Source organism: Salmo salar, chromosome 20, assembly GCF_965601325.2.
Source record: "Salmo salar chromosome 20, fSalSal1, whole genome shotgun sequence".
Classification (NCBI taxonomy): domain Eukaryota; kingdom Metazoa; phylum Chordata; class Actinopteri; order Salmoniformes; family Salmonidae; genus Salmo; species Salmo salar.
In genome coordinates, this window is record NC_138310.1 from 95,064,868 (window position 1) to 95,086,032 (window position 21,165).

At 41.6% G+C, this 21,165-nt stretch overlaps 1 protein-coding gene across 1 annotated transcript in view; it reads right to left on the reverse strand.

The window, feature by feature from the left end:
- LOC106581589 (contactin-5) overlaps positions 1-21,165 on the reverse strand; it is a 483,973-nt gene that overhangs the window by 246,238 nt on the left and 216,570 nt on the right. The window contains exon 6 of the mRNA XM_082966829.1: positions 7,110-7,205. Coding sequence (XP_082822955.1) covers positions 7,110-7,205 — 96 coding nt within the window. The remainder of the gene's footprint in view (positions 1-7,109; positions 7,206-21,165) is intronic.

The following is a 21,165-nucleotide window of genomic DNA, read 5'->3' on the forward strand; positions in this document are numbered from 1 at the left end:
AGGGTTTGGTCTGTGCTGCAGAGGGTTTGGTCTGTGCTGCAGAGGGTTTGGTCTGTGCTGCAGAGGGTTTGGTCTGTGCTGCAGAGGGTTTGGTCTGTGCTGCAGAGGGTTTGGTCTGTGCTGCAGAGGGTTTGGTCTGTGCTGCAGAGGGTTTGGTCTGTGCTGCAGAGGGTTTGGTCTGTGCTGCAGAGGGCTGAACTCAGCAGAAATCACCCTCCTGTTGTTTATCCTCATCTTGCCAAGTGTATATAAAGTGAACTAAACACTAGTTTGGTCCCAAATAGCATGCTATTCCCTATATAGTGCACTACTTTTGACCAGAGATGTATGGGCATTTTAGGACCCCAGCAACTAAATCCAATGTATGTAAACCATGAGTTTATCAAATTGAAGAACGATAGCTCCGTGGTTTTTAAAGTGGCAATCTGTAGTTGAAAAAATAAAACTGTTATGGGAAACAGCTGAGAGACGGGCCTGGAGAAACAGGAAACAGCTGAGAGACGGGCCTGGAGAAACAGGAAACAGCTGAGAGACGGGCCTGGAGAAACAGTTAACAGCTGAGAGACGGGCCTGGAGAAACAGGAAACAGCTGAGAGACGGGCCTGGAGAAACAGTTAACAGCTGAGAGACGGGCCTGGAGAAACAGGAAACAGCTGAGAGACGGGCCTGGAGAAACAGGAAACAGCTGAGAGACGGGCCTGGAGAAACAGGAAACAGCTGAGAGACGGGCCTGGAGAAACAGGAAACAGCTGAGAGACGGGCCTGGAGAAACAGTTAACAGCTGAGAGACGGGCCTGGAGAAACAGGAAACAGCTGAGAGACGGGCCTGGAGAAACAGGAAACAGCTGAGAGACGGGCCCGGAGTAACAGGAAACAGCTGAGAGACGGGCCTGGAGAAACAGGAAACAGCTGAGAGACGGGCCTGGAGAAACAGGAAACAGCTGAGAGACGGGCCTGGAGAAACAGGAAACAGCTGAGAGACGGGCCCGGAGAAACAGGAAACAGCTGAGAGACGGGCCTGGAGAAACAGGAAACAGCTGAGAGACGGGCCTGGAGAAACAGGAAACAGCTGAGAGACGGGCCTGGAGAAACAGGAAACAGCTGAGAGACGGGCCCGGAGTAACAGGAAACAGCTGAGAGACGGGCCCGGAGTAACAGGAAACAGCTGAGAGACGGGCCCGGAGAAACAGGAAACAGCTGAGAGACGGGCCCGGAGTAACAGGAAACAGCTGAGAGACGGGCCCGGAGTAACAGGAAACAGCTGAGAGACGGGCCCGGAGTAACAGGAAACAGCTGAGAGACGGGCCTGGAGAAACAGGAAACAGCTGAGAGACGGGCCTGGAGAAACAGGAAACAGCTGAGAGACGGGCCTGGAGAAACAGGAAACAGCTGAGAGACGGGCCTGGAGAAACAGGAAACAGCTGAGAGACGGGCCTGGAGAAACAGGAAACAGCTGAGAGACGGGCCTGGAGAAACAGGAAACAGCTGAGAGACGGGCCTGGAGAAACAGTAAACAGCTGAGAGACGGGCCTGGAGAAACAGGAAACAGCTGAGAGACGGGCCTGGAGAAACAGGAAACAGCTGAGAGACGGGCCTGGAGAAACAGGAAACAGCTGAGAGACGGGCCTGGAGAAACAGGAAACAGCTGAGAGACGGGCCTGGAGAAACAGGAAACAGCTGAGAGACGGGCCTGGAGAAACAGGAAACAGCTGAGAGACGGGCCTGGAGAAACAGGAAACAGCTGAGAGACGGGCCTGGAGAAATGTAACCACTCTCAAATGAATAGACAGAGTTATGGATGCAAGGACTGACCATCCATGATATCAAAATGTATAGTTTTAACCACATTATGAGGCTATATTGTGTTTGTTTACAATTACATTGTTTATAAACATTGGAGTAAAAAAAAAGCAGATATTTTGAGTTCAGATTGGGTACAACGGTTGAACTCCATTATTCATAAATCAATGGGTATAGCGTTTCAGCATAACAAAACAATCCCCAAACAAAACCCATCTGTTTAAGCTGGATATTTAAGATTGAAGTTATTTAAAGTTTAAGGTGAATTTAAAATGTTTAAGCTGGATATTTAAGATTTAAGTTATTTAAAGTTTAAGGTGAATTTAAAATGTTTAAGCTGGATATTTAAGATTTAAGTTATTTAAAGTTTAAGGTGAATTTAAAATGTTTAAGCTGGATATTTAATATTTAAGTTATTTAAAGTTTAAGGTGAATTTAAAATGTTTAAGCTAGATATTTAAGATTTAAGTTATTTAAAGTTTAAGGTGAATTTAAAATGTTTAAGCTGGATATTTAAGATTTAAGTTATTTAAAGTTTAAGGTGAATTTAAAATGTTTAAGCTGGATATTTAAGATTTAAGTTATTTAAAGTTTAAGGTGAATTTAAAATGTTTAAGCTAGATATTTAAGATTTAAGTTATTTAAAGTTTAAGGTGAATTTAAAATGTTTAAGCTGGATATTTAAGATTTAAGTTATTTAAAGTTTAAGGTGAATTTAAAATGTTTAAGCTAGATATTTAAGATTTAAGTTATTTAAAGTTTAAGGTGAATTTAAAATGTTTAAGCTAGATATTTAAGATTTAAGTTATTTAAAGTTTAAGGTGAATTTAAAATGTTTAAGCTAGATATTTAAGATTTAAGTTATTTAAAGTTTAAGGTGAATTTAAAATGTTTAAGCTAGATATTTAAGATTGAAGTTATTTAAAGTTTAAGGTGAATTTAAAATGTTTAAGCTAGATATTTGTCCGGGGGTATCATCGGATGGGGCCACAGTGTCTTCTGATCCCTCCTGTCTCAGCCTCCAGTATTTATGCTGCAGTAGTTTATGTGTCGGGGGGCTAGGGTCAGTCTGTTACATCTGGAGTATTTCTCTTGTCTTATCCGGTGTCCTGTGTGTATTTAAATATGCTCTCTCTAATTCTCTCTTTCTGTCTTTCTCTCGGAGGACCTGAGCCCTAGGACCATGCCTCAGGACTACCTGGTATGATGACTCCTTGCTGTCCCCAGTCCACCTGGCCGTGCTGCTGCTCCAGTTTCAACTGTTCTGCCTGCGGCTATGGAACCCTGACCTGTTCACCGGACGTGCTTGTTGCACCCTCGACAACTACTATGATTATTATTATTTGACCATGCTGGTCATTTATGAACATTTTAACATTTTAACATTTTGACCATGTTCTGTTATAATATCCACCCTGCACAGCCAGAAGAGGACTGGCCACCCCTCATAGCCTGGTTCCTCTCTAGGTTTCTTCCTAGGTTTTGGCCTTTCTAGGGAGTTTTTCCTAGCCACCCCTCATAGCCTGGTTCCTCTCTAGGTTTCTTCCTAGGTTTTTGGCCTTTCTAGGGAGTTTTTCCTAGGGAGTTTTTCCTAGCCACCGTGCTTCTTTCACATGCTTTGCTTGCTGTTTGGGGTTTTAGGCTTGGTTTCTGTACAGCACTTTGAGAATATCAGCTGATGTACGAAGGGCTATATAAAAATAAATTTGATTTGAAAATTTGAAAGTTTAAGGTGAATTTAAAATGTTTAAGCTAGAGATGAAGTCGGTATTACTGACGTGTCAACTTCTGTCCGTAGCTTCCCAACGGCGTTTGAGACTCCCACAAGCCGCGGAAGACTCTGACGGTAACCCGGTACCAGATAAAAAACATTTATGGAAGTATACACTGAGTGGACAAAACATTAAGAACATCTTCCTAATTTTGAGTTTCAACCCCCCTCACACCACTTCTGCCTTCAGAACAGCATCAATTCGTCAGGACGTGGACTCTACAAGGTGTGGAAAGTGTTCTCCAGGGATGCTGGCCCATGTTCACTCCAATGCTTCCCACAGTTGTGTCCAGTTGGCTGGATGTCCTTTGGGTGGTGGACCATTCTTGATACATACAGGAAACTGTTGATCGTGAAAATCCCGGCAGCGTTGCAGTTCTTGACACAAACCGGTGCACCTGGCACCTACTACCATACCCCGTTCAAAGGCACTTCAATATTTTGTCTTTCCCATTCACCCTCTGAATGGAACACATACACAATCCATGTCTCAATTGTCTCAAGGCTTAAAAATCCTTCTTTAACATGTCTCCTCCCCTTCATCTACACTGATCGAAGTGGATTTAACAAGTGACATCAATCAATAAGGGATCATAACCTGGATTCAGCAGGTGTTCTTAATGTTTTGTACAGTCAGTGTATCTGTTTTTCCATGTATGAATCTGTTATTCAATGTGTTTCTATGGACTAATAGCAGTAAGGACCATCTGTTATTCAATGTGTTTCTATGGACTAATAGCAGTAAGGACCATCTGTTATTCAATGTGTTTCTATTGGCTAATAGCAGTAATCTGTTATTCAATGTGTTTCTATTGGCTAATAGCAGTATGCCAAATGCAATGTTTCATCATCATTTTAGTATGTTTATATATATGTATATATGTATATATGTGTATATGTATATATGTGTATATGTATATATGTATATATGTGTATATGTGTATATGTATATATGTATATATTTATACCTACAGGGGTCCTAGAATTCCAAATCAAATAGCTAAATGATGCTTACTATGACCATCATAAAACAATTCCATATAGCTTAGTAGAACCCATCGCCGGGCCCAATTCCATATAGCTTAGTAGAACCCATCCCCAGGCCCAATTCCATATAGCTTAGTAGAACCCATCCCTGGGCCCAATTCCGTATAGCTTAGTAGAACCCATCCCCGGGCCCTCAGACCTTAAAGGTTTATTAATTGGGGCAAGGGGGCAGTATTTGCACGGCCGGATAAAAAACGTACCCGATTTAAACTGGGTACTACTCTTGCCCAGAAACGAGAATATGCATATAATTAGTAGATTTGGATAGAAAACACTCTAAAGTTTCTAAAACTGTTTGAATGTGTCTGTGAGTATAACAGAACTCATATGGCAGGCCAAAACCTGAGAAGATTCCATACAGGAAGCGCCCTGTCTGACAATTTGTTGTCCTTCTGTTGCATTTCTATCGAAAATACAGCATCTGTGCTGTAACGTGACATTTTCTAAGGCTTCCATTGTCTCCCCGAAGGCGCCAGAAAGTGGAATGACGTGTCTGCAGCCTCTGGGCGAAGAACAGCAGGAGAATTTGTGAGTGGTCAGGCTGGGAACAGTGACACTGGAGATGCGCATTCATGAGAATTCTACATTTTTTTCTTTCAGCCTTTGAATGAATACAACGTCGCCCGGTTGGAATATTATCGCTATTTTACGAGAAAAATAGCATAAAAATTGATTTTAAACAGCGTTTGACATGCTTCGAAGTACGGTAATGGAATATTTTGAATTTCTTTGTCACGAAATGCGCTCGCGCATCACCCTTCGGATAGTGACTTGAACGCACGAACAAAACGGCGGTATTTGAATATAACTATGGATTATTTGGAACCAAAACAACATTTGTTGTTGAAGTAGAAGTCCTGGGAGTGCATTCTGACGAAGAACAGCAAAGGTAATCCAATTTTTCTAATAGTACTTCTGAGTTTGGTGAGCCCCAAACTTGGTGGGTTTCAAATTAGCTAGCCGTGATGGCCGGGCTATCTACTCAGAATATTGCAAAATGTGCTTTCGCCGAAAAGCTATTTTAAAATCTGACACCGCGATTGCATAAAGGAGTTCCGTATCTATAATTCTTAAAATAATTGTTATGTATTTTGTGAACGTTTATCATGAGTAATTTAGTAAATCCACCGGAAGTTTGCGGTGGGTATGCTAGTTCTGAACATCACATGCTAATGTAAAAAGCTGGTTTTTGATATAAATATGAACTTGATTGAACAAAACATGCATGTATTGTATAACATAATGTCCTAGGAGTGTCATCTGATGAAGATCATCAAAGGTTAGTGCTGCATTTAGCTGTGGTTTTGGTTTTTGTGACATATATGCTTGCTTTGAAAATGGCTGTGTGATTATTTTTGGCAGGGTACTCTCCTGACATAATCTAATGTTTTGCTTTCGCTGTAAGGCCTTTTTGAAATCGGACAATGTGGTTAGATTAACGAGAGTCTTGTCTTTAAAATGGTGTAAAATAGTCATATGTTTGAGAAATTGAAGTTATAGCATTTTTGAGGTATTTGTATTTCGCGCCACGCGATTCCACTGGCTGTTGACAAGCGTCCCACCTAGCTCATAGAAGTTAAGGTGCATCTCATGTTTCTACAGTCTCAGTAACGGTTCAGTAAGAGAAAGCACAGAGCAATACAATACTAAACTCCTATAGGTGTGCTAGATATGATGAGATTGGGAAATATTACCTGGAGAATGAGGTGGAGGGGAACACATGAGGAGGGTTAGGGGCCAGGGGTTAGGGGTTAAGGTCTTACCTGGAGAATGAGGTGGAGGGGAACACATGAGGAGGGTTAGGGGCCAGGGGTTAGGGGTTAAGGTCTTACCTGGAGAATGAGGTGGAGGGGAACACATGAGGAGGGTTAGGGGTTAGAGGTTAGGGGCCAGGGGTTAGGGGTCAGGGGCCAGGGGCCAGGGGTTAGGGGTTAGGGGTTAAGGTCTTACCTGGAGAATGAGGTAGAGGAGAACACATGAGGAGGGTTAGGGGTTAGCGGTTAGGGGCCAGGGGTTAGGGGTCAGGGGCCAGGGGTTAGGGGTCAGGGGCCAGGTGTTAGGGGCCCGGGGTCAGGGGCCAGGGGTTAGGGGTCAGGGGCCAGGTGTTAGGGGTCAGGGGCCAGGTGTTAGGGGTCAGGGGCCAGGGGTTAGGGGTTAGGGGTCAGGGCCAGGGGTTAGGTGGCCAAGGGGTTAGGGGCCTTGGGCCAGGATCTTACCTGGAGAATGAGGTGGAGGGGTACACATGAGGAGGGTTAGGGGTTAGAGGTTAGGGTCAGGGGCTATGGGTTAGGGGTTAGGGGTTAAGGTCTTACCTGGAGAATGAGGTGGAGGGGTACACATGAGAAGGGTTAGGGGCCAGGGGTTAGGGGCCAGGGGTTAGGGGTCAGGGGCCAGGATCTTACCTGGAGAATGAGGTGGAGGGGTACACATGAGGAGGGTTAGGGGTTAGAGGTTAGGGTCAGGGGCTATGGGTTAGGGGTTAAGGTCTTACCTGGAGAATGAGGTGGAGGGGTACACATGAGCACCACTCCTTGTCCTTCCCTTACAGACACGCCTCCTCTCGTCCTCCCGCTGAAGGACCCCAGATCTGCACCAGAACACAACAATAATATTAACAGCATTAATATTTGCTTTTCTACACAGTTATAGTTATTTACAATGCTATTCTACACAGTTATAGTTATTTACAATGCTAATCTACACAGTTATAGTTATTTACAATGCTATTCTACACAGTTATAGTTATTTACAATGCTATTCTACACAGTTATAGTTATTTACAATGCTAATCTACACAGTTATAGTTATATACAATGCTAATCTACACAGTTATAGTTATTTACAATGCTGATCTACACAGTTATAGTTATTTACAATGCTTTTCTACACAGTTATAGGTATATACAATGCTATTCTACACAGTTATAGTTATTTACAATGCTATTCTACACAGTTATAGTTATTTACAATGCTATTCTACACAGTTATAGTTATTTACAATGCTATTCTACACAGTTATAGTTATTTACAATGCTAATCTACACAGTTATAGTTATTTACAATGCTATTCTACACAGTTATAGTTATTTACAATGCTATTCTACACAGTTATAGTTATTTACAATGCTATTCTACACAGTTATAGTTATTTACAATGCTATTCTACACAGTTATAGTTATTTACAATGCTAATCTACACAGTTATAGTTATTTACAATGCTATTCTACACAGTTATAGTTATTTACAATGCTAATCTACACAGTTATAGTTATATACAATGCTAATCTACACAGTTATAGTTATTTACAATGCTGATTCTACACAGTTATAGTTATTTACAATGCTAATCTACACAGTTAAAAAGGACACACCCCTGGTTACTGTCTAAGGACACACCCCTGGTTACTGTGTAAGGACACACCCCTGGTTACTTTCTAAGGACACACCCCTGGTTACTTTCTAAGGACACACCCCTGGTTACTGTCTAAGGACACACCCCTGGTTACTGTCTAAGGACACACCCCTGGTTACTGTCTAAGGACACACCCCTGGTTACTTTCTAAGGACACACCCCTGGTTACTGTCTAAGGACACACCCCTGGTTACTTTCTAAGGACACACCCCTGGTTACTGTCTAAGGACACACCCCTGGTTACTGTCTAAGGACACACCCCTGGTTACTTTCTAAGGACACACCCCTGGTTACTGTCTAAGGACACACCCCTGGTTACTGTCTAAGGACACACCCCTGGTTACTTTCGAAGGACACACCCCTGGTTACTGTCTAAGGGCACACCCCTGGTTACTGTCTAAGGGCACACCCCTGGTTACTGTCTAAGGACACACCCCTGGTTACTGTCTAAGGACACACCCCTCGTTAGTCTATACAAGATCTGTTGACTCAGGTCAGAGATCAATTCAACACATTAATCGATGCTTAGAGTAGACACCATTCCATTGGCTCTCTGTTTCTTTGGATGTGTCCCAAATTACACCCTATACACAGACAATAGGGTTCCTATAAATGGAATAGTGTTCCTATACAAGGAGTATGGTTCCTATACAGATAATAGGGTTCTTATACACATATAATAGGGTTCCTATACAGGGAATAGGGTTCCTATACAGAGAATAGGGTTCCTATACAGAGAATAGGGTTCCAATAGAGGGAATAGGGTTCCTATAGAGAGAATCGGGTTCCTATAGAGAGAATAGGGTTCCTATAGAGAGAATAGGGTTCCTATAAATGGAATAGGGTTCCTATACAGAGAATAGGGTTCCTATACAGAGAATAGGGTTCCTATAAATGGAATAGGGTTCCTATACAGAGAATAGGGTTCCTATACAGGGAATAGGGTTCCTATAGAGAGAATAGGGTTCCTATACAGAGAATAGGGTTCCTATACAGAGAATAGGGTTCCTATACACATATAATAAGGTTCCTATACAGAGAATAGGGTTCCTATAAATGGAATAGGCTTCCTATACAGAGAATAGGGTTCCTATACAGAAAATAGGGTTCCTATACAGAGAATAGGGTTCCTATACAGAGAATAGGGTTCCTATACACAGAGAATAGGGTTCCTACAGTTAGGGTTCCTATACAGAGAATAGGGTTCCTATACACATATAATAAGGTTCCTATACTGGGAATACGGTTTCTATACAGGGAATAGGGTTCCTATACAGAGAATAGGGTTCCTATACAGAGAATAGGGTTCCTACAGTTAGGGTCCACCTATGATCTATGAATGTTGTTCCATTCCTTAGAAGGACCAGTACCAGTAGCAGCATGGTTAGACTCCTATACAATACACAGGCCTAACGGAAAACACAAACACTGCATCTACATCCTGACACTATAAATACTGTATCACTGTTAGTTGCCCCTTTGAGGGCTTGGATTTAAAGGAAACAAATTCTGATCAATATGTAGATTAATAGTATCTACACAAAGCTATGATTAAGGACACAAGACATGGCTCCTCTACTCAAGTGACCAATCACATTACGATTCTGCAATCACCAATCTGTGTATCCTGCGTCCCAAATCGCACGCTCTTCCATAGGCCTCTGGTTAAAAGTAGTGCACTATTTAGTAAAGAGTGTGCCATTTGGGATGCATGCCTAGTCTACAATTCAGCGGCACTCTGTCATCCAAGTGAAGCAGCTTTTTCCACCACGACGTGATCATCTGTTAACAGGCGGATTGTAAACAATCGTTACTAAGGTCAGCCTTCACATGAGAAATAACAACAGGCTAACCACTACGAAGGTCAGCCTTCACATGAGAAATAACAACAGGCTAACCACTACGAAGGTCAGCCTTCACATGAGAAATAACAACAGGCTAACCACTACGAAGGTCAGCCTTCACATGAGAAATAACAACAGGCTAACCACTACGAAGGTCAGCCTTCACATGAGAAATAACAACAGGCTAACCATTACGAAGGTCAGCCTTCACATGAGAAATAACAACAGGCTAACCACTACGAAGGTCAGCCTTCACATGAGAAATAACAACAGGCTAACCATTACGAAGGTCAGCCTTCACATGAGAAATAACAACAGGCTAACCATTACGAAGGTCAGCCTTCACATGAGAAATAACAACAGGCTAACCACTACGAAGGTCAGCCTTCACATGAGAAATAACAACAGGCTAACCACTACGAAGGTCAGCCTTCACATGAGAAATAACAACAGGCTAACCACTACGAAGGTCAGCCTTCACATGAGAAATAACAACAGGCTAACCACTACGAAGGTCAGCCTTCACATGAGAAATAACAACAGGCTAACCATTACGAAGGTCAGCCTTCACATGAGAAATAACAACAGGCTAACCACTACGAAGGTCAGCCTTCACATGAGAAATAACAACAGGCTAACCACTACGAAGGTCAGCCTTCACATGAGAAATAGCAACAGGCTAAGCTTCATCATCTCATGGAAATTATGTTGTGATGATGTTTTGAGTTTCATGTCAGACGTCAAGATGCAATTGAAGTGAATTCTGATTTTCATAGTTATTCTACCAAGCAGAGAGAACATAATTTACATTTCTCAGGTTTTAAGACAATTACAATACCTACCATAGGCCTAGTACCAGCTTGTTTAATTTCCACAAAACCTGGGTTACAGTGCTGTGAAAAAGTATTTGCCCTCTTTCTAATTTTCTCTACTTTTGTATATTTTTGATACTGAATGTTATCAGGTCATCAACCAAACCCTAATATTAGATCATGGGAACCTGATGTTAAAAATAACACAATTACACACGACATGGGTCCCATTATGACTGGCAAAAACCAAACACTGCATTCCACAGTAACAACCTCATACCATCAGTCAAGTACGGTGGTGGTAGTGTGATGGTTTAGGGATGCTTTGCTGCCTCAAGACCTGCACCACTTGCTTTTATAGAAAGAACCATGATTTCTGCTCTGTATCAGATAATTCTACAGGAGAATGTCAGACCCATCTGTCTGAGAGCAGAAGCCCTGCTGAGTCATGCAGCAAGACAATGATCCAAAACACACAATCAAGTCTACATGAAAATGGCTAAAAAGCAACACATTTGAAGTGTAGGAACGGCCTAGTCAATGCCCAGACCTAATCTCAACTGAGATGTTGTAGCAGGACCTGAAGCGAGCAGTTCATGCTTGAAAACCCACAAATGTCACTGAGTTAAAGCAGTTCCGCATGGAAGAGCGGCCCAGAATTCCTCCGCAGCGACGCGAGAGACTAATCAACAACTACAGGAAGTGTTTGGTTGGACTCGTTGCAGTTAAAGGTGGAACAACCAGTTATTGAGTGTAAAAGGGGCAACTACTTTTTCACACAGGGGAATTGGGTGTTGCATAACTTTGTTAATAAAATAAATTAAATATATTATTTTAAACTAAGGTTCCCTTTATCTAATATTAGGTTTTGGTTGAAAATCGGATGACATTAAATATGAAAAAAATATGCACAAACAGAGAAAATCAGAAAGGGGTCAAATACTTTTTCACAGCAATGTTTATTCACCAGGCACCAAACAGAAGAAAACAGACTAAAACAGGGAGGGATTACTGACGTGTACAATAGGAAACACTTGTTTCCACTTTCCATTGTAAAACATTTTGCTACGTTTTGCACTAATGAATATGACCCTTAGACAGGTGAGACTCAGGGTAGGTTTCTGCTGTAGTAGGCTCTTTAATCCCAACAGTCATCACTCGGTACATGAATGTTTACCATGTTACTGGAAGTGTTGGGCAATTATGCCTTACAGCCACATACTGTACCGAGATGTGAGACCTGGGTCAGTGGACCAACTGAAACCATATTTTGGTATTTTATTAGGATCCCCATTAGCTGTTGCAAAAGCAGCAGCTACTCTTCCTGGGGTTCCACACAAAACATGAAACATAATACAGAATGACATAATACAGAACATCAATAGACAAGAACAGCTCAAGGACAGAACTACCTACATGTTTAAAAAGGCACACGTAGCCTACATATCAATGGATACACACAAACTATCTGGGTCAAATAGGGGAGAGGCGTTGTGCCGTGAGGTGTTGCTTTATCTGTTTTTTGAAACCAGGTTTGCTGTTTAATTTAACAATATGAGATGGAAGGAAGTTCCATGCAATAAGGGCTCTATATAATACTGTACACTTTCTTGAATTTGTTCTGGATTTGGGGACTGTGAAAAGACCCCTGGTGGCATGACTGGTGGGGTAAGTGTGTGTGTCAGAGCTGTGTGTAAATTGACTATGCAAATAATTTGGGATTTTCAACACATTAATGTTTCTTATAAAAAGAAGAAGTGATGCAGTCAGTCTCACCTCAACTCTTAGCCAAGAGAGACTGGCATCCATAGTATTTATATCAGCCCTCTGATGTATATCAGCCCTATACAGAGTCCTAGATTTGACCAGGACCCAGTGCATTAAATAAGGAAAAGGGTGCCATGTGGGATTGTATTTATTCTGCAGTTCAGACATATTAAGGAAAGATCAAGGGTTCAAAGTCTTCATCTGAAGATGAAATGTAGGCTGCTGTATCATGCAGTCCCCCTCCCTGTCTACTGTGTTTCTGCTAACAAGTGTCACACTACATTTGATCTAAAACAAATGACTAGCGGGTTATACGCTCTATCGGCAGGACGGAACGGCAGCCTCTGGTAAGACATGGGGCGGAGGCCTATGCATTTCTGTAAACAACAGATGGTGCATGATATCTAAGGAAGTATCAAGGTTTTGATTGCCTGAGGTAGAGTATCTCATGACAAGCTGTAGACCATACTATCTAGTTTTACCTCATTTCTATCAGCATGTTAAATGTGCAACCAGAGGAAAACAAAATTCTCGACCACCTTTACTCCACACACAGAGACACATACAAAGCTCTCCCTCCATTTGGCATATCTGACCATAATTCTATCATCCTAATTCCTGATTTCAAACTAAAATTAAAGCAGGAAGCACCAGTCTATAAAAAAATGGTAAAATGAAGCAGATGCTAAACTACAGGACTGTTTTTCTATCACAGACTGGAATATGTTCCGGGATTCTTCCAATGGCATTGAGGAGTATACCACATCAGTCACTGGCTTTAACAATAAGTGCATCGATGAAGTCGTCCCCACAGTGACTGTACGCACATACCCCAACCAGAAGCCATGGATTACAGGCAACATCCGCACTGAGATAAAGGGTAGAGCTGCCGCTTTCAAGGAGCATGACTCGGAAGCTTATAAGAAATCCCAATATGCCCTCTGATGAACCATCAAACAGGCGAAGCTCCAATACAGGACTAAGATTGAATCGTACTACACCGGCTCCGACGCTCGTTGGATGTGGCAGGGCTTGCAAACTATTACAGACTACAAAGGGAAGCACAGCTGAGAGCTGCCCAGTGACACGAACCTACCAGACGAGCTAAATGACTTCCATGCTCGCTTCGAGGCAAGTAACACTGAAACACGCATGAGAGCATCAGCTGACCTGTAGCACTCACGTCTGTAGCAATGAAATGCTTTGAAAGGCAGGTCATGGCTCACATCAACACCATTATCCCAGAAACCCTAGACCCACTTCAATTTGCATACCGCATCAACAGATCGACAGATGATGCAATCTATATTGCACTCCACACTGACATTTCCCACCTGGACAAAAGGAACACTTATGTGAGAATGCTATTCATTGACTACAGCTCAGCGTTCAACACCATAGTGCCCTCAATGCTCATCACTAAGCTAAGGACCCTGGGACTAAACACCTCCCTCTGCAACTGGATCCTGGACTTCCTGACGGGCCGCCCCCCAGGTGGTGAGGGTAGGTAGCTGATCCTCAACACTGGAGCCCCTCAGGGGTGCGTGCTCAGTCCCCTCCTGTACTCCCTGTTCACTCATGACTGCATGGCCAGGCACGACTCCAACACCATCATTCATTTTGCTCAAGACACAACAGTGGTAGGCCTGATAACCGACAACGATGAGACAGCCTATAGGGAGGAGGTCAGAGACCTGGACGGGTGGTGCAAGGACAGCAACCTCTCCCTCGACGTGATCAAGACAAAGGAGATGATTGTGGACTACAGGAAAAGGAGCACCGAGCACGCCCCCATTCTCATCGACGGGGCTGTAGTGGAGAAGGTTGAGAGCTTCAAGTCCCTTGGCGTCCACATCACCAACAAACTAACATGGTCCAAGCACACCAAGACAGTCGTGAAGAGGGCACAACAAAACCTATTCCCCATGCCAGAGCTTATTACAGGGTAAGAGTCTGAACTTTACTTCAGATTGGCTGACCACTTCATACTATGCTGGAGCTGTTGATCTTTCTGAATGTAACACGCTGTATGTTCTGAATGTATCACCCTGTATGTTCTGAATGTATCACCTTGTATGTTCTGAATGTATCACCCTGTATGTTCTGAATGTATAACCTTGTATGTTCTGAATGTATCACCCTGTATGTTCTGAATGTAACACCCTGTATGTTCTGAATGTATCACCCTGTATGTAACACCCTGTATGTTCTGAATGTATCACCCTGTATGTAACACCCTGTATGTTCTGAATGTATCACCCTAGATGTTCTGAATGTATCACCATGTATATATCACCCTGTATGTTCTGAATGTATCACCCTGTATCTTCTGAATGTATCACCCTGTATGTTCTGAATGTATCACCCTGTATGTTCTGAATGTAACACCCTGTATGTTCTGAATGTATCACCCTGTATGTTCTGAATGTATCACCCTGTATGTAACACCCTGTATGTTCTGAATGTATCACCTTGTATGTATCACCCTGTATGTTCTGAATGTATCATGCTGTATGTATCACCCTGTATGTTCTGAATGTAACACCCTGTATGTAACACCCTGTATGTTCTGAATGTATCACTCTGTATGTTCTGAATGTATCACCCTGCATGTTCTGAATGTATCACCCTGTATGTAACAACCTGTATGTTCTGAATGTATCACCCTATATATATCACCCTGCATGTTCTGAATGTATCACTCTGTATGTTCTGAATGTATCACCCTGCATGTTCTGAATGTATCACCCTGTATGTAACACCCTGTATGTTCTGAATGTATCACCCTGGATGTTCTGAATGTATCACCCTGTATATATCACCCAGTATGTTCTGAATGTATCACCCTGTATCTTCTGAATGTATCACCCTGTATGTTCTGAATGTATCACCCTGTATGTTCTGAATGTATCACCCTGTATGTAACACCCTGTATGTTCTGAATGTATCACCTTGTATGTATCACCCTGTATGTTCTGAATGTATCATGCTGTATGTATCACCCTGTATGTTCTGAATGTAACACCCTGTATGTAACACCCTGTATGTTCTGAATGTATCACTCTGTATGTTCTGAATGTATCACCCTGCATGTTCTGAATGTATCACCCTGTAAGTAACAACCTGTATGTTCTGAATGTATCACCCTGTATGTATCACCCTGCATGTTCTGAATGTATCACCCTGTATGTAACAGCCTGCATGTTCTGAATGTATCACCCTGTATGTTCTGAATGTATCACCCTGTATATTCTGAATGTATCACTCTGTATGTTCTGAATGTAACACCCTGTATGTTCTGAATGTATCACCCTGTATGTTCTGAATGTATCTCCCGGTATGTTCTGAATGTATCACCCTGTATGTTCTGAATGTATCATGCTGAATCAACACCCTGTATTTGACACCCTGTATGTTCTGAATGTATCACCCTGTATGTAACACCCTGTATGTTCTGAATGTATCACCCTGTATGTATCACCCTGTATGTTCTGAATGTATCACCCTGTATGTTCTGAATGTATCACCCTGTATGTTCTGAATGTATCACCCTGTATGGTCTGAAAGTATCACCCTGTATGTTCTGAATGTAACACCCTGTATGTTCTGAATGTATCACCCTGTATGTATCACCCTGTATGTTCTGAATGTAACACCCTGTATGTTCTGAATGTATCACCCTGTATGTATCACCCTGTATGTTCTGAATGTATCACCCTGTATGTTCTGAATGTATCACCCTATACATTCTGAATATATCACCCTGTATGTATCACCCTGTATGTTCTGAATGTATCACCCTGTATGTTCTGAATGTATCACCATGTACATTCTGAATGTATCACCCTGTATGTTCTGAATGTATCATCCTGTATGTTCTGAATGTAACACCCTGTATGTTATGAATGTATCACCCTGTATGTATCACCCTGTATGTTCTGAATGTAACACCCTGTATGTTCTGAATGTATCACGCTGTATGTTCTGAATGTATCACCCTATATGTTCTGAATGTATCACCCTGTATGTTCTGAATGTATCACCCTGTATGGTCTGAATGTATCACCCTGTATGTTCTGAATGTAACACCCTGTATGTTCTGAATGTATCACCCTGTATGTATCACCCTGTATGTTCTGAATGTAACACCCTGTATGTTCTGAATGTATCACCCTGTATGTATCACCCTGTATGTTCTGAATGTATCACCCTGTATGTTCTGAATGTATCACCCTGTATGTTCTGAATGTATCACCCTGTATGTTCTGAATGTAACACCCTGTATGTTATGAATGTATCACCCTGTATGTTCTGAATGTATCACCCTGTATGTTCTGAATGTATCACCTTGTACATTCTGAATGTATCACCCTGTATGTTCTGAATGTATCACCCTGTACTTTCTGAATGTATCACCCTGTATGTATCACCCTGTATGTTCTGAATGTATCACCCTGTATGCCCTGAATGTAACACCCTGTATGTTCTGAATGTATCATCCTGTATGTTCTGTATGTATCACCCTGTATGTTCTGAATGTATCACCCTGTATGTTCTGAATGTATCACCCGGTATGTTCTGAATGTATCACCCTGTATGTTCTGAATGTAACACCCTGTATGTTCTGAATGTAACACCCTGTATGTTCTGAATGTAACACCCTGTATGTTCTGAATGTATCACCCTGTATGTTCTGAATGTAACACCCTGTATGTTCTGAATGTAACACCCTGTATGTTCTGAATGTATCACCCTGTATGTAACACCCTGTATGTTCTGAATGTATCACCCTATATGTTCTGAATGTATCACCTTGTACATTCTGAATGTATCACCCTGTATGTTCTGAATGTAACACCCTTTATGTTCTGAATGTATCACCCTGTATGTATCACCTTGTATGTTCTGAATGTATCACCCTGTAAGTATCACCCTGTATGTTCTGAATGTATCACCCTGTATGTATCACCCTGTATGTTCTGAATGTAACACCCTGTATGTTCTGAATGTAACACCCTGTATGTATCACCCTGTATGTTCTGAATGTATCACCATGTATGTTCTGAATGTATCACCCTGTATGTTCTGAATGTATCACCCTGTATGTTCTGAATGTAACACCCTGTATGTTATGAATGTATCACCCTGTATGTTCTGAATGTATCACCCTGTATGTTCTGAATGTATCACCCTGTATGTTCTGAATGTATCACCCTGTACTTTCTGAATGTATCACCCTGTATGTATCACCCTGTATGTTCTGAATGTATCACCCTGTATGTCCTGAATGTAACACCCTGTATGTTCTGAATGTATCATCCTGTATGTTCTGTATGTATCACCCTGTATGTTCTGAATGTATCACCCTGTATGTTCTGAATGTATCACCAAGGTATGTTCTGAATGTATCACCCTGTATGTTCTGAATGTAACACCCTGTATGTTCTGAATGTAACACCCTGTATGTTCTGAATGTAACACCCTGTATGTTCTGAATGTATCACCCTGTATGTAACACCATGTATGGTCTGAATGTATCACCCTGTATGTTCTGAATGTAACACCCTGTATGTTCTGAATGTATCACCCTGTATGTATCACCCTGTATGTTCTGAATGTAACACCCTGTATGTTCTGAATGTATCACCCTGTATGTATCACCCTGTATGTTCTGAATGTATCACCCTGTATGTTCTGAATGTATCACCCTGTATGTTCTGAATGTAACACCCTGTATGTTATGAATGTATCACCCTGTATGTTCTGAATGTATCACCCTGTATGTTCTGAATGTATCACCTTGTACATTCTGAATGTATCACCCTGTATGTTCTGAATGTATCACCCTGTACTTTCTGAATGTATCACCCTGTATGTATCACCCTGTATGTTCTGAATGTATCACCCTGTATGTCCTGAATGTAACAGCCTGTATGTTCTGAATGTATCATCCTGTATGTTCTGTATGTATCACCCTGTATGTTCTGAATGTATCACCCTGTATGTTCTGAATGTATCACCCGGTATGTTCTGAATGTATCACCCTGTATGTTCTGAATGTAACACCCTGTATGTTCTGAATGTAACACCCTGTATGTTCTGAATGTAACCCCCTGTATGTTCTGAATGTAACACCCTGTATGTTCTGAATGTAACACCCTGTATGTTCTGAATGTATCACCCTGTATGTAACACCCTGTATGTTCTGAATGTATCACCCTATATGTTCTGAATGTATCACCTTGTACATTCTGAATGTATCACCCTGTATGTTCTGAATGTATCACCCTGTATGTTCTGAATGTAACACCCTGTATGTTCTGAATGTAACACCCTGTATGTTCTGAATGTATCACCCTGTATGTTCTGAATGTATCACCCTGTATGTTCTGAATGTAACACCCTGTATGTTCTGAATGTAACACCCTGTATGTTCTGAATGTATCACCCTGTATGTTCTGAATGTATCACCCTGTATGTTCTGAATGTAACACCCTGTATGTTCTGAATGTAACACCCTGTATGTTCTGAATGTATCACCTTGTACATTCTGAATGTATCACCCTGTATGTTCTGAATGTATCACCCTGTATGTTCTGAATGTAACACCCTGTATGTTCTGAATGTAACACCCTGTATGTTCTGAATGTATCACACAGTATGTTCTGAATGTAACACCCTGTATGTTCTGAATGTATCACCCTGTATGTTCTGAATGTAACACCCTGTATGTTCTGAATGTAACACCCTGTATGTTCTGAATGTATCACCCTGTATGTTCTGAATGTAACACCCTGTATGTTCTGAATGTAACACCCTGTATGTTCTGAATGTAACACCCTGTATGTTCTGAATGTAACACCCTGTATGTTCTGAATGTATCACCCTGTATGTTCTGAATGTATCACCCTGTATGTTCTGAATGTAACACCCTGTATGTTCTGAATGTAACACCCTGTATGTTCTGAATGTAACACCCTGAATGTTCTGAATGTAACACCCTGTATGTTCTGAATGTATCACCCTGTATGTTCTGAATGTAACACCCTGTATGTTCTGAATGTAACACCCTGTATGTTCTGAATGTATCACCCTGTATGTTCTGAATGTATCACCCTGTATGTTCTGAATGTAACACCCTGTATGTTCTGAATGTAACACCCTGTATGTTCTGAATGTAACACCCTGTATGTTCTGAATGTAACACCCTGTATGTTCCGAATGTATCACCCTGTATGTTCTGAATGTATCACGCTGTATGTTCTGAATGTATCACCCTGTATGTTCTGAATGTATCACCCTGTATGTAACACCCTGTATGTTCTGAATGTATCACCCTGTATGTAACACCCTGTATGTTCTGAATGTATCACCCTGTATGTTCTGAATGTAACACCCTGTATGTGCTGAATGTATCACCCTGTATGTATCACCCTGTATATTCTGAATGTATCACCCTGTATGTATCACCCTGTATGTTTTGAATGTATCACCCTGTATGTTCTGAATGTATCACCCTGTAGATTCTGAATGTATCACCCTGTATGTTCTGAATGTAACACCCTGTATGTTCTGAATTTAACACCCTGTATGTTCTGAATGTAACACCCTGTATGTTCTGAATGTAACACCCTGTATGTTCTGAATGTATCACCCTGTATATAACACCCTGTATGTTCTGAATGTATCACCCTGTATGTTCTGAATGTATCACCTTGTACATTCTGAATGTATCACCCTGTATGTAACACCCTGTATGTTCTGAATGTATCACCCTGTATGTAACACCCTGTATGTTCTGAATGTATCACCCTGTATGGTCTGAATGTATCACCCTGTATGTTCTGAATGTTACACCCTGTATGTTCTGAATGTATCACCCTGTATGTAACACCCTGTATGTTCTGAATGTATCACCCTGTATGTTCTGAATGTAACACCCTGTATGTTCTGAATGTATCACCCTGTATGTATCACCCTGTATGTTCTGAATGTATCACCCTGTATGTATCACCCTGTATGTTCTGAATGTATCACCCTGTATGTTCTGAATGTATCACCCTGTATGTTCTGAATGTATCACCCTGTATGTTCTGAATGTATCACGCTGTATGTTCTGAATGTATCACCCTGTATGTAACACCCTGTATGTTCTGAATGTATCACCCTGTATGTAACACCCTGTATGTTCTGAATGTATCACCTTGTACATTCTGAATGTATCACCCTGTATGTTCTGAATGTATCACCCTGTATGTAACACCCTGTATGTTCTGAATGTATCACCCTGTATGTTCTGAATGTAACACCCTTTATGTTCTGAATGTATCACCCTGTATGTATCACCCTGTATGTTCTGAATGTATCACCCTGTATGTATCACCCTGTATGTATCACCCTGTATTTTTGAATGTATCACGCTGTATGTTCTGAATGTATCACCCTGTATGTTCTGAATGTAACACCCTGTATGTTCTGAATGTATCACCCTGTATGTTCTGAATGTAACACCCTGTATGTTCTGAATGTATCACCCTGTATGTTCTGAATGTAACACCCTGTATGTTCTGAATGTATCACCCTGTATGTTCTGAATGTATCACCCTGTATGTTCTGAATGTATCACCCTGTATGTTCTGAATGTATCACGCTGTATGTTCTGAATGTATCACCCTGTATGTTCTGAATGTATCACCCTGTATGTAACACCC